The sequence below is a fragment of the Doryrhamphus excisus genome, linkage group LG17 (genome assembly GCF_037039965.1).
Source record: "Doryrhamphus excisus strain RoL-2023G ecotype Guam linkage group LG17, RoL_Dexc_Guam_v1.1, whole genome shotgun sequence".
Taxonomy (NCBI): domain Eukaryota; kingdom Metazoa; phylum Chordata; class Actinopteri; order Syngnathiformes; family Syngnathidae; genus Doryrhamphus; species Doryrhamphus excisus.
In genome coordinates, this window is record NC_136373.1 from 2,852,086 (window position 1) to 2,864,619 (window position 12,534).

The window sequence follows — 12,534 nt, forward strand, 5'->3', positions numbered from 1 at the left end:
ACACGTCTTCTATTTATGTTGTAAATGCCTTATTTGGTTATACGTCTTATATTTATGCTGTGAAGTGCTAAATGTTGCTTTGAAAAAAACAAGCATTGTCTCCAAAGCTGCCGTAATGGAAGACGTGATGCCTTCAGCTGGTCTGGTGGCCTTCAACCTCCTGACAAACAAAGGTATGTTCCACAGGAAGCAGGTAATGACATTTTCATGACTCCTGGAGTTGAAAAGTGTATTTTTGAATCATTACAAGTGTTGATGCTCATATGGTTTAGCATGTAGCACGCTGTGGTACTTTGTGGGAATTTTCAATGCTCAGGTCCGCCCGTCGGCAGCGTGAAGGATGGCGGCGGCACAGGTTTTGGCTTCCTGCAACAGCGCTTCCACTTTGGAGCGAGTCTGCAACACAGGACAGAAGGTCAGGTGAGGAGACAGGAGTCTTGTCCATGTGTGGCCACCTACCTCCACCTTGAAACTGTGGTCTGTGATGTCCTTAAGGTTGATGATGACGTTATAGTATGCCCCAAAAACCGCCGTCTCCAACGCTTTGACCGCAACCTACAAGTCACACAGGTGAGTGTTCCTTCAAGCTCCTCAAATGTCACAGCTACACACCTGAGCATCTGATTTGCAGGCGATGTTTCCATGAAGGACAAGTTCTTTGAGGGGCGGCCAGAGGACACTGATTCTCTGGGCCAGGGCCAACGGGACACTCACTGCTCGCTTCAGGCCGTCCTGCATCGCCGCCTCGCGCCTGTCAGGACGCAACACGACCTCCTTCAAATCATCCTTCTCTGCCGCAACGTCACAACAAGCCTGTCTACCTTTGGACTTCCTCCTCAGAGGTTTTGGGCATCTTCAGCGCTGCCTACGGTCCAAAGGACAAATGAGAAGACGATCTGTTGCTGACAGTTGAATGGATGGAGTGAATGGTCACCATGTAAGCGCTGAAGGCAGAAGAGTCGCTGTCCACCATGTCCAGCAGCTCATTCATGGCCTGATGGAACGGAGGAATCAACCTTCTCATCACGGCGTCCACGCTCTCAAACTGCCTCTTGCCGTACGTCATCTGGCCGACCATGGCGCCCAACGCCGCTCCCTGCGGCACACGCGTCACCATGACAACCATGTCACAACACACTGTCCGGGCAAAGACCTCGGTACCAGCGCGGCGATGGCGGCCGATGCTGATCCTCCGCCGGGGGCCGCTGTCCGAGCACCAACGCTGCGGACAAACTGCTGCAGGGGAAGCGACGCCAGGCGGCCGTCGTCCTGCGACCTCACCATGTACCTGCACGCGTCACACATCTTACTTTTAGCATTAGCATTGGCACGGAACATGTGCATGTCCTTCAGCTTTAGCATGGAACATGTGCATGTCCTTCCTCTTTAGCATGGAACATGTGCATGTCCTTTAGCATTAGCATGGAACATGTGCACGTCCTGCAGTATTAGCATGGAACATGTGCACGTCCTGCAGCATTCGCACAGAACATATGCACATCTTACAACATTAGCATGGAACATGTGCATGTCTTGCAGCATTAGCATGGAACGTGCACGTCTTGCAGCATTAGCATGGAACATGTCCACGTCCTGCAGTATTAGCATGGAACATGTGCAGGTCTTACAACATTAGCATGGAACATGTGCACGTCTTGCAGCATTAGCATGGAACATGTGCACGTCCTGCAGCATTAGCATGGAACACGTGCACGTCCTGCAGCATTAGCATGGAACATGTACACGTCTTACAACATTAGCATGGAACATGTGCACGTCTTGCAGCATTAGCATGGAACATGTGCACATCTTACAACATTAGCATGGAACATGTACACGTCTTACAACATTAGCATGGAACATGTACACGTCTTGCAGCATTAGCATGGAACATGTGCACGTCCTGCAGCATTAGCATGGAACATGTGCAGGTCTTCCATCATCAAACTTACTCAATGATTCGTTCCTTTGCTTTGAAAGGTCCTAAAGAGTCCAGACCCAGCTTGTTGATCACCTGACCACACACAAGAGGTTTAGATGGTTAGAAGCCGTCAAGCAAGGAACTCTTACGCTGCTTCCCATTGGTGCCATTGTGTACTTACACTTAACTTTTGAGTCAATATTGTGGGTACATCCACAATACTTTTGAAAGAGTACTACAGTAGCTTATCTGTATTTAAGTGTACTGCAGTATACGCAAGTATTCCATTGGAGACACAACCTTGAAGATGAGGAATTTCTCACCAGCCGCACTTTGTGCTCCTCCTCCAGGATGAAAAGTTGCTGTGTTTGGATGTAGAAGTCCGCAGCATCCAGAAGAGCTTGGAGAGGAATCAAACCAACGATCTGAGAGCCCACAACCGGCAGCTTGAGATCCTGAAGACGTGAGCGGAACTCGTCAGCGGATGGAACGCCATCTCATCTTACTTATGATACCGTTGCATCATCAGTGTGATATTGTCACATCATGATACCATGGCGTCATCAGTGTGATATCATCGCATCATGATACCATGGCATCATCAGTGTGATACCATCACATCATGATACCGTGGCGTCATTCAATTGTGATATCATAACATCATCATACCATGGTATCATTGCATTGATATCATCACATTTTGATGTCATCACATCATGATACCATGGCATCATGACACTGTGATATCATCACATCATCATACCATGGTGTCATCACATTGTGATATCATCACATCATCATACCATGGCGTCATCACATTGTGATATCATCACATCATGATACCATGGCATCATCACTTTGTGATATCATCACATCATGATACCATGTCGTCATCACTTCATGACATCATGATACCATGGCATCATCACATTTTGATATCACATTTTGATATCATCACATCATGATACCATGGCGTCATCACATTGTGATATCATCACATCATGATACCATGGCATCATCACTTCGTGATATCATCACATCATGATACCATGGCATCATCACATTTTGATATCATCACATCATGATACCATGGCGTCATCACATTGTGATATCATCACATCATGATACCATGGCATCATCACATTGGGGCATTATGACATTATGACATGATAGCACTGTAATGACGTCATGGTATCATGTATCATAATATGAGATGGTGATGACATATGATGACGAAATGAGCATGTGTGTCATACGGACGTACCTGGGCGTCCTTGCAGATGGCTTGGTAGACGCAGTGGAGGGGCGTATGTTGGTAGTCCAGGATGTTGGTGGACACCTGAGCCATGTTATCTTCTTCCAGGTACCAACCTATTGCCTGCACCTTCTTCAGCAACCCTGGCTGATATCATCACGTATATCGTATCACTCTTTCATCTCATCATCATCATCTATGCTTTATCATGTCTATCATATCACTTCCATTTCCCAGCATGCACCTGGTCTTTCCCCCGTCCTTGCTCCCTGATGTTCAGCGCGATGCGATGCGCCTGCTCCTTGGTGCCAATAATGTTGACGTTGTAGGCGATGAGGAAGTTTCGGGCGCCCGTCACCGTGGCGCCCCAAGACGCCACAAAGGTGCTGGGCCCAAAGTCCGGAGCCCACTCTTTCTGTTGGAGCTGGAGAACAAAGCTGATGCCTTCACAAGAAGACATGAAGGAAAGGCAAGTGGGCTGTCACCTTGTCCGCTAGAGCTTCGTATTCGCCAGCTCTCACGGACGGAAGACTCCTCCTGGACTCGCTGCGTGCTGCCTCGCCGTAAAGGAACACTGACGACACACATTTGCTTCAAGTTTTTCATTTTCATGTGGGATTTTTTTATGGTGCGACGTCTGACCAGGCACGTGCAGCAAGGACGCCAACTTCTGTCCGAAGACATTAGCGCAGCGGACGCAGTCCTCCATGGTGACATTCTGGACAGGGATGAAAGGACAGACGTCCAGTGCTCCCATACGAGGGTGCTCCCCTGCACACACACACACACACACAAATGTGCATGGTGTGTGTCTTTGTGGACGTTGCGGACTCACCCGAGTGTTTGCTCATATCAATGAGGCTGAAGGCCTGCCGGGCGGCGTTCAGAGCGCCTTCCACCGCAGCTTCAGGCGCACCCACAAAAGTGTAAACGGTGCGGTTGGTGGAAGCTCCGGGGTCCACATCCAGGAGGCTGCAGCCAGGTGTGCTGCTGATGGCCGCTGAAATGGCATCGATCACCTGGAAAACATTTCATCTTTTCTTACAGATCAGCTAAACATGGAAGCCATCAAGGAGACCAGCATCTAGATCCACTCACATGTTCCTCACCAATCGCTTATGATGAAGGACAAGAACTCACCTCTTGATTCCGCCCCTCTGAGAAGTTTGGGACACATTCGACCAGCTGAGCCATGATGTCTTCACTCCAAAAGGAACTACCTGAACGACTCACTTCTCTTCTGAAACACACACACACACACACACACACACACACAGGGCTGAATCATTAACAGATGCACCCCTGCAGGTTAGTGTGTGTTTGCGTGCTGCAAGCTGACGACCAGTAGATGATTGTTTACGTGCTCTTCATCAAACATTCAGCAAGTCACAAAACATCACCACTGACCAGCGAGCAAAGGTCACGCCCCTTGTGCTCTTCAAACACAAAACATGCTTCTGGGGAGGTCAGAGGTCATGTGTTGGTTGAACATCAACTCCAGGTCTTTGACATGCAAAGCTGAAGGTCAACCTTGTGCGTTCCATGTTACTGTATTACGTAATCATAACTTTTATCATTTATTCTTTACATTTCGATTTTCAACCATGGACCTGAGAATTGTTTCCATGTTCTTCTAAGCTAAAACATGGCGCACGTGTCTGCAATTCTATTTTTTTCATACTTGCACAACATTTTAATACCGCTTTAACAGGTTATGAGCAATGAGAAGTTGCGTTCAAAGGCACCACGTCATTTAAGTTGTATTCGCCTGTTTTGTGTGTATTTTGGGGGGACTTCCGGGCACACTTATATGCAGCGAATGGGACTTCCACATTAAGAGTTACAAAGTGAGTTGTTTTAAGGCCTAATTATTACGTTTTAAAAGTCATTTGCCCCACACAGGTCATGGTATTTGTCTAGAATCAATAGAAGAGTTGATTAAATCAAAACATGTGATGGGATCAGAAATACTCTTCAAGTAATACGTGATTAATTCCACACCATCGTAATTCATTCAAATACTGTAGTTCTATGATGGGTTGTGGTTAGGAATTCCCTTTTTACGACACTCTGTTGTTCCCTAAACGTTACACCGACGTTGACGTACTGAAATTACGTAGTCTACGCAATACGTCATTTCGTAGTTAGCTTGTGCAGCTACGCGTCTCAGCGACAAACGGCAGAGTCACAGCATATTTGTGAAATAATGGTAATATACTCATAATAATTTGCTCCCAGAAGGAGAAAACAGTAACAACCGGATATACATACGTATGGAGAGACTAGACTAACATTTGTTGGAACGACGTGAAGGCAGACAGGAGGTTTCACGAGTTCGCTTTCATTCCGCTGACTAGCTTAGCTAGATTGACTTACTTGCCATAGACATACTGTATATAAACGCCGCATCGAGTGGGTTTGTCCACTGCTGCGATACGTCAAAGTCGCCGCCATATTGGATGAGTCAAGCTGCACTGTAAATGAATACAAGTCGATGTACTGACTTTGATAAAACGCCTTCCTATAAAGAAATTTAAGTTAATTCCTCTCGTTTCTACATTTACACACGCAAAAACACAGTGGAAAACAATGGCCCCGAAAACAAGCACAGTCACATTGTTCGAAAACAATCACGTTGGCTCTTGATGGAAGTAAATACATTTATAGCAGTCTTGACCCATCCGATATGGCGGCGACGTTGACGTACGGCTAAGCGCTCGATGTGGCGTCTATCTATGTCTATGAACTTGCCAAGTTAGCTAGCTAGCTAATTGTCAGCCGTCGTTAAAGTTTCTACACAGTGACACTCGTCTTAACTCATGTAATGGGTTCTACAGAGAGATACTTAGTTATTACTCATTGAGTTATAGTATTGAAGTGTTTGTTTCTGCAACATTCTTATTCTAACAGTATCAGTGTCTTTATTGTCAATTAATTGTGACCTTTTTTCAGATTAATGACATCTCCTTTTGAGAAGCCAACAACATTTGACTTGGCCCATCAACGTTTTCAGAGTCCCGGCCCTGACAAGGTGAGGATTTTTGTCTTGTGAAGTTTTGGCAAGTACTTAATACTGTCTTGATATTTCTTTTTGGCTGAAGCGTGATGGCGAGTGGAACCATGTTAGAACCGCACCAATTGGACACAGGTCAGTAGAGGCCTCCTGCGGGCACCACGTTCAGTGTTTCGGTGTTTCTGGAGTCTTTCTTCTGCTTTGTCTCAGTGTGCATTTCGAACAAGCCGTCAAAACACTGTTGGGACTGACAAGACCGAGCACATCAACCAATCACTGGGCAGGAATAGATGAGGACAGCCAATTGCAGCCGCCACTGGAAGAATCTTCAATTTCTTTATCCCATGGGTGAGTTTGCTTAGTCCTGAATGCTCCATGGTGATCTTCATCTATTTAATAAGGCTGACATTATTGACATGTAAGCAGATTTTGTGGAAAGCATACAAATATTAAGGAGATGTACAGAGGACCATTTGCAGCTGTACATGTGGACCACTCCACTATCAAATCACTGACTGATGAATACCAGGCCTGTGTTGTGCATGTCGTCCACCAGATGGCGCCCACACGCAGCTTGTTCACCTAATGAAAGAGTATCTGTGGAGGCGCATGACTCTCTTGCTGGGCTAAGAGGACACATGCGTGATGGGAGCTTGGCGTCGTCCTCGCCAGGACACACGACATGGATGAGATCTGTTAGGATGCAGGAGGTGAAGTTGAAAAGTTATGAAATCTTTGTCTGCGGTTGACTTCATAGATTTGCTGCTTCTTCTCAGTGTGCTTCAGATGACCATGCAGACCACTGCAGATCTTCTTCCTCGTCAGTGATGTCCCCTCAATTGCTGGAGATGACCCCTGCCGGAGGAAGAGACAGCAGGAAGTCTAGCAGGAGCAAAGCCGCTGCAGAACCGGGAGAGGAAGAGAGGAGGAGCTGGATGGCCTTCAGACAGAGAAAGAAAAGCAGCAGGTTGGCGAGTTTTCATCCCGATCGCAGGAAAGCGGCCAAGTCCCGACCCAGTGAGTCCAGCAAACACTTCATTCAACTTCCTTCCAAAACAAACTATGGACACACATTCTTCTTCTTCTTCCAGTCGTATTGTCCAGTGAGGAAGACGAGCATAGCGAAGGTGACGAGAGCAGCCGGATTGACACAACTCCATGGGGACATCCTTCCTTCCTGGAGCTGGACTTTTTGTTGCTTCACGCCGGCCTGGCGCATGCTGCTGCCAACGGCAAGATGATGGTGACCACATGGCGTTACATCAACAGGAACAGGAAATACACTCCAGACTAACCATAACTACCATAATGCACTTCCCATTTACACTGCATTACTTTCTCTAACCAACCTGGACTACATAATAATTATATATATGATATAATAATAATGTTTACATGCTTATACTGGCATAGTAGCATTATAGCCATGTTCGTAGCCAGAAACATATTTAAACACTTGGCACTACTATGCTATATCTTTACATGCTAATGTTAGCATTGCTAGTATGCTAATATTATCAAAGCAGCATTGTAGCCATTTTCATAGCCAGACACATATATACTTGGCACTATTATGCTATGTGTTTACATGCTAATGTTTGCATTGCTAGCATGCTAATATTAGCAAAGCGGCATTGTAGCCATTTTCATAGCCAGACACATATTTAAACACTTGGCACTATTATGCTATGTATTTACATGCTAATGTTAGCATTGCTAGCATGCTAATATTAGCAAAGTGGCATTGTAGCCATTTTCATAGCCAGACACATATTTAAACACTTGGCACTACTATGCTATGTCTTTACATACTAATGTTAGCATTGCTAGTATGCTAATATTATCAAAGCAGCATTGTAGCCATTTTCATAGCCAGACACATATATACTTGGCACTATTATGCTATGTATTTACATGCTAATGTTTGCATTGCTAGCATGCTAATATTAGCAAAGCGGCATTGTAGCCATTTTCATAGCCAGACACACATTTAAACACTTGGCACTATTATGCTATGTATTTACATGCTAATGTTAGCATTGCTAGCATGCTAATATTAGCAAAGCGGCATTGTAGCCATTTTCATAGCCAGACACATATTTAAACACTTGGCACTATTATGCTATGTATTTACATGCTAATGTTAGCATTGCTAACATAAGTATAGTAGCATTTTTAGCCATGTTCATTGCTAGACAAGTATATTAAGACTTACCACTATTATGCTATGTGTTGCTTGCAAACATTAGCAATCTACATATATAGATAGGAGTAATATTTGTGATGTAATTGCCCCTCAAGATCTTCCAGGAGGAGTGGTGTCTGTAGGAAAGGTGAAGAAGGTGACTGCGTATCCTCCAGTGTACTTTCTCTAACCAACCTGGACTACATAACAATGACACCACATGCACGACTAGATGAAGAATTAACTTTCCGACATCATTCCAAACATTTAGCTGCAGTCTGGAGTCCTGTTCCATGAGACAAGTGTGTCCCGTTGGGAAGGAATGTTCTTGTAATGGAACATTGGTGTCTTTGTGTCTAGGTTACATCAAGCGGCATCCATCTTCCTCTAAAAGGTACCAAGCTTTGTATCCCTCCTCACCTTTGTGCGCTGAAAGCGTGGAAATGATGTGCTGCTGCGTCTGTCCAGTCGGAAGGGAAGAAGGTGAGGTCACCGTTGTGGCGTCGCAGGTGCGAGGTTACGGTTTATGGAGCGGGGGCGTCGCTCGAGGCGGAACTTTGCTGGATGAAGTGGAAGGGCGGGCCCCCTCGTTGCTCTTCCTGTGGGTGACGGACGCTCAGGCGAACATGTTGCAGAGGGAGATGGCCATCATCCACAACGCCGCCGCCACGGGTACGACACATTCATCTCCAACCCACTTAACTCTTTCAAGCCCAGAGATATCCCTCAGTAGCCATGTTCTATGGAAACTTCATGGAAAATACCAAAAGAAAGGTTAGATTCCCATCTTTACAAATGAACCCTTAGTTGACTGAGCCATCAGCATCCAGGATAATAAGCTGTGTTTTTATTATCAACCATTGATGCAATGGAATGTTTAGTGGTGTCTTTCAGATGTTTAGAATTGTTTCTTCCAGGTCCTGCCTGCTCCTTCCTGCTGCTGCTGATGGCAGAGCATCTCCCTGACATCCAGGCCGCACTGCTGGTATCCATGTTGGAGACGACCGAGTTCAAGGAGGGCCGCTCCTCCTCAGCAGGGCACCCGACCTCCCCCCTGGACTGGAATGATTGCCAACGGCTCCTCCATAGCTGCGCCCCCCCCCTGGATGAACACCTCCTCGGTCTGCTGGGCCAGTCGCCGGTAAGGCTGTCATCTCAGGAGGAGAAGCAGGGGTGGACTGTGAGATTGTGTTTGCGTTCCAGGAGGTGCGCAATGCGGGAATGAGAAGCTACACAAAGCAGTCATCTGCTATGCAGGCGACCACCAGGTGAAATTCTCAACTTAACCACAGCAGCCATCATCATCATCATCATCATCATCATCATCGCAGCACCCGTGTGACCTTGTTTGCCGCACAGGCTGATTCAGTATCCTCCAGCACCCTCCAGAGGCCGCATCACAGTCACAAAGGAGGACCTGGCCTGTCTGGAAAAGGGCCAATTCCTGAATGACATCATTATCGACTTTTACCTCAAGTACGTCAACAGGCAGCATCAATCGTCAAAGCGATCCACCACTAAGTCTTGTCCTCCTGCAGGTATCTCCTGCTGGAGGGCGGGGGGCGTGCTGTGGCGGAGCGCAGTCACGTCTTCAGCAGTTTCTTCTTCAGGCAGCTCAGCAGACAGCAAGTCTGCGCTGGAAGCCTCGCTGATACCGCGTAAGAATGACAAGAATCATCTTTCATGTGAAAATGTTGATATCAGGGATCCACACAGAAGAGTACATGATACGTTGATATCAGGGATCCACACAGAAGAGTACATGATGTGTTGATAATCATGGATACATACAGAAGAGTACATGATGTGCTGATATCAGGGATCCATACAGAAGAGTACATGATGCATTGATATCAGGGATCCATATAAAAGAGTACTTGATGTGCTGATATCAGGGGTCCACACGAAGAATACGTGACGTGGTGACATCAGGGATCCATACAGAAGAGTACATGATGCATTGATAATCATGGATACATACAGAAGAGTACATGATGTGCTGATATCAGGGATCCACACAGAACAGAACATTATGTGCTGATATCAGGCATCCATACAGAAGCGTACATGATGTGCTGATATCAAGCATCCATACAGAAGAGTACATGATGTGCTGATATCAGGCATCCATACAGAAGAGTACATGATGTGCTGATATCAGGGATCCATACAGAAGAGTACATGATGTGCTGATATCAGGGGTCCATACAGAAGAGTACATGATGCATTGATATCAGGGACCCATACAGAAGAGTACATGATGCATTGATATCAGGGACCCATACAGAAGAGTACATGATGTGTTGATATCAGGGGTCCATACAGAAGAGTACATGATGCGTTGATATCAGGGATCCATACTGAAGACTACATGATACGTTGCTGATGTGTTTATCAGGGATCCCTACAGAAGACACCAGGGAGTGAAGACGTGGACTCGCCATGTGGATGTTTTCAGCAAAGACTTCCTGTTTGTGCCCATCAATGAGGAGTAAGACATCTTTTCCCCGTCACCGCGTCATGGTGTACTCGGTTGTACTTTGGTGTACTTTCATGTACTTTGCACCGCAGAGCACACTGGTTCCTGGCGGTGGTTTGTTTCCCCGGCCAAGACGGCGTTGGTTATGAGTTGCGAACAAGTAAGTCATTTCCACATCGTGTGTCAATCAGTCACTTGTCAGCGAAGCGATTGCATCATCTCCTGCCTTAGATGCATCGGAGCTCGTCGGTAGAGGATCAGAGCATCAGCCGGTAAGCATGGACTAGAGAAAGGTATGATGGCGTAGACGGCGGCGGGATGAGGAAGTAAAGTGTCTGTTTGCAGGCGTGTACGCAGCAAGGCTGCAGGAGGGGCGTGGTGTTGACACGGTGAGTCCAGACGGACGCCAGGGATCGGATGTCTGTCACACGGCTCCTTTCAATTCAACACGTCTGCTCTCCTATTCCAGGCCGTGCATCCTGGTCATGGATTCCCTGAAAACGCAGCAGCGTCAACGTGTTTGCCAGCTCCTGAGAGAGTGAGCCTTTCCTTTTCTAGAAGAATCCCACACATCAGGAGCGCTGACCAATCAGGTGTGTGCAGCTACCTGCAGGTGGAGTGGGAGGAGCGCAGGGAGCAGCGTCGTGTCTTCTCCTCGGACAGCATGCACAGCTGCAGCTGCGACGTCCCACGGCAGGACAACAGCAGCGACTGTGGTTTGTACCTCCTGCAGTACGTGGAGACCTTCCTTCAGGTGATGCACGGATGTCCGCACGGTCACATGACCGCCACGTCGTACTCACACCATAAAACGCTATTTCACTCCTCAGAACCCCGTGGTGCACTTTGACCTCCCTCTGTGTTTGCTCAACTGGTTTCCACGACAACAGGCACGACAGAAGCGCGACGAGATCAGACACTTGATCATGAGACTGCACAAGAGCCAATCACAGACCTGAAGGCATTTCATCTCATATTCCTTTATTCGTTCAAATAGCCGTGATGTAGACCGATGTTGCCACGGCAACACCAGCCTCTTGCTGACCCTTCCAGATGTTGCCTAAGAGTCATTGATAGGAATTTGACGGACTGACTCAAGAAGCAACGTGGTCAGAATACTCTTGGCTTCCACGCTGGAGGTCCTGATGCCGTCCTAGCCTCGTCTAATCTGCACGATGGGAGGGAAAGATTAAAGGATTTGTATCCCTAACTCCAAAAATAATCTTTGTCCTTAAGCAGCCACCGGACTCTAAAGTCAAACATGCACCATGGGGGCACACTTGAGTATTTTACCCCCTGGCGTCTATTAAGCTGATTATCCAATAAAAGATGTCCACCTATGTTGATGTGGGCGGAGGAGATTGAATCACAGCCGTGTTTGGTCTGCTAATACAATATTTACTCACTTTATCTTTGACTTCATTGCTAGTGCTCACGACACAAACAATAATACAATACACCTATAAACATCCATATTATACTGCTGTCATAGCAAGATGAATAGCAAAGTATGAAAAACATACATGGCGTCTTCCATGTTCAAAAGTCTTGATTTTGATGAAATGTTCAGGAATTGTTGGAGCCATTACATTTTGGGGTTGGTCCAAAATCCGAATGCATTTCATCTAAAGAGTTCTAGCTACTAGCTAGCTTCTGGCGACTTCCAACTCATTCGGGACAT

The 12,534-nt window shown here is 46.5% G+C and overlaps 2 protein-coding genes across 5 annotated transcripts; one reads left to right on the plus strand and one right to left on the minus strand.

The window, feature by feature from the left end:
• Positions 1–219: 219 nt before the first annotated feature.
• On the minus strand, positions 220–5,522 carry ftcd (formimidoyltransferase cyclodeaminase). 3 transcript variants are annotated; one of them, XM_078797595.1, is made up of 15 exons: positions 5,469–5,522; positions 4,317–4,416; positions 4,012–4,195; positions 3,819–3,947; positions 3,662–3,750; positions 3,421–3,600; positions 3,186–3,323; positions 2,245–2,376; positions 1,953–2,014; positions 1,162–1,288; positions 935–1,096; positions 822–865; positions 613–751; positions 460–555; positions 220–396 (listed from the first exon to the last, which is right to left on the minus strand). In XM_078797595.1, the coding sequence occupies exons 2-15, from the start codon at positions 4,368–4,370 to the stop codon at positions 313–315; spliced, it is 1,620 nt and encodes a 539-aa protein (XP_078653721.1). In that variant the 5' UTR covers positions 4,371–4,416; positions 5,469–5,522; the 3' UTR covers positions 220–312. The 3 variants fall into 3 exon arrangements, with proteins under 3 accessions (XP_078653721.1, XP_057941874.2, XP_057941873.2); XM_058085891.2 differs by lacking the exon at positions 5,469–5,522 and adding an exon at positions 5,448–5,466; XM_058085890.2 differs by lacking the exon at positions 5,469–5,522 and having other exon boundaries at positions 4,317–4,446.
• Positions 5,295–12,272, plus strand: LOC131137658 (sentrin-specific protease 7-like). 2 transcript variants are annotated; one of them, XM_078797592.1, is made up of 20 exons: positions 5,295–5,385; positions 6,129–6,207; positions 6,278–6,324; positions 6,400–6,537; positions 6,719–6,899; positions 6,966–7,206; positions 7,281–7,432; positions 8,735–8,768; positions 8,843–9,046; positions 9,292–9,515; positions 9,578–9,642; positions 9,734–9,850; positions 9,913–10,032; positions 10,773–10,865; positions 10,946–11,013; positions 11,085–11,125; positions 11,199–11,242; positions 11,323–11,391; positions 11,457–11,607; positions 11,684–12,272. In XM_078797592.1, the coding sequence occupies exons 2-20, from the start codon at positions 6,133–6,135 to the stop codon at positions 11,810–11,812; spliced, it is 2,193 nt and encodes a 730-aa protein (XP_078653718.1). In that variant the 5' UTR covers positions 5,295–5,385; positions 6,129–6,132; the 3' UTR covers positions 11,813–12,272. The 2 variants fall into 2 exon arrangements, with proteins under 2 accessions (XP_078653718.1, XP_057941838.2); XM_058085855.2 differs by having other exon boundaries at positions 6,746–6,899; positions 11,684–12,271.
• The last annotated feature ends 262 nt before the right edge of the window (positions 12,273–12,534 follow it).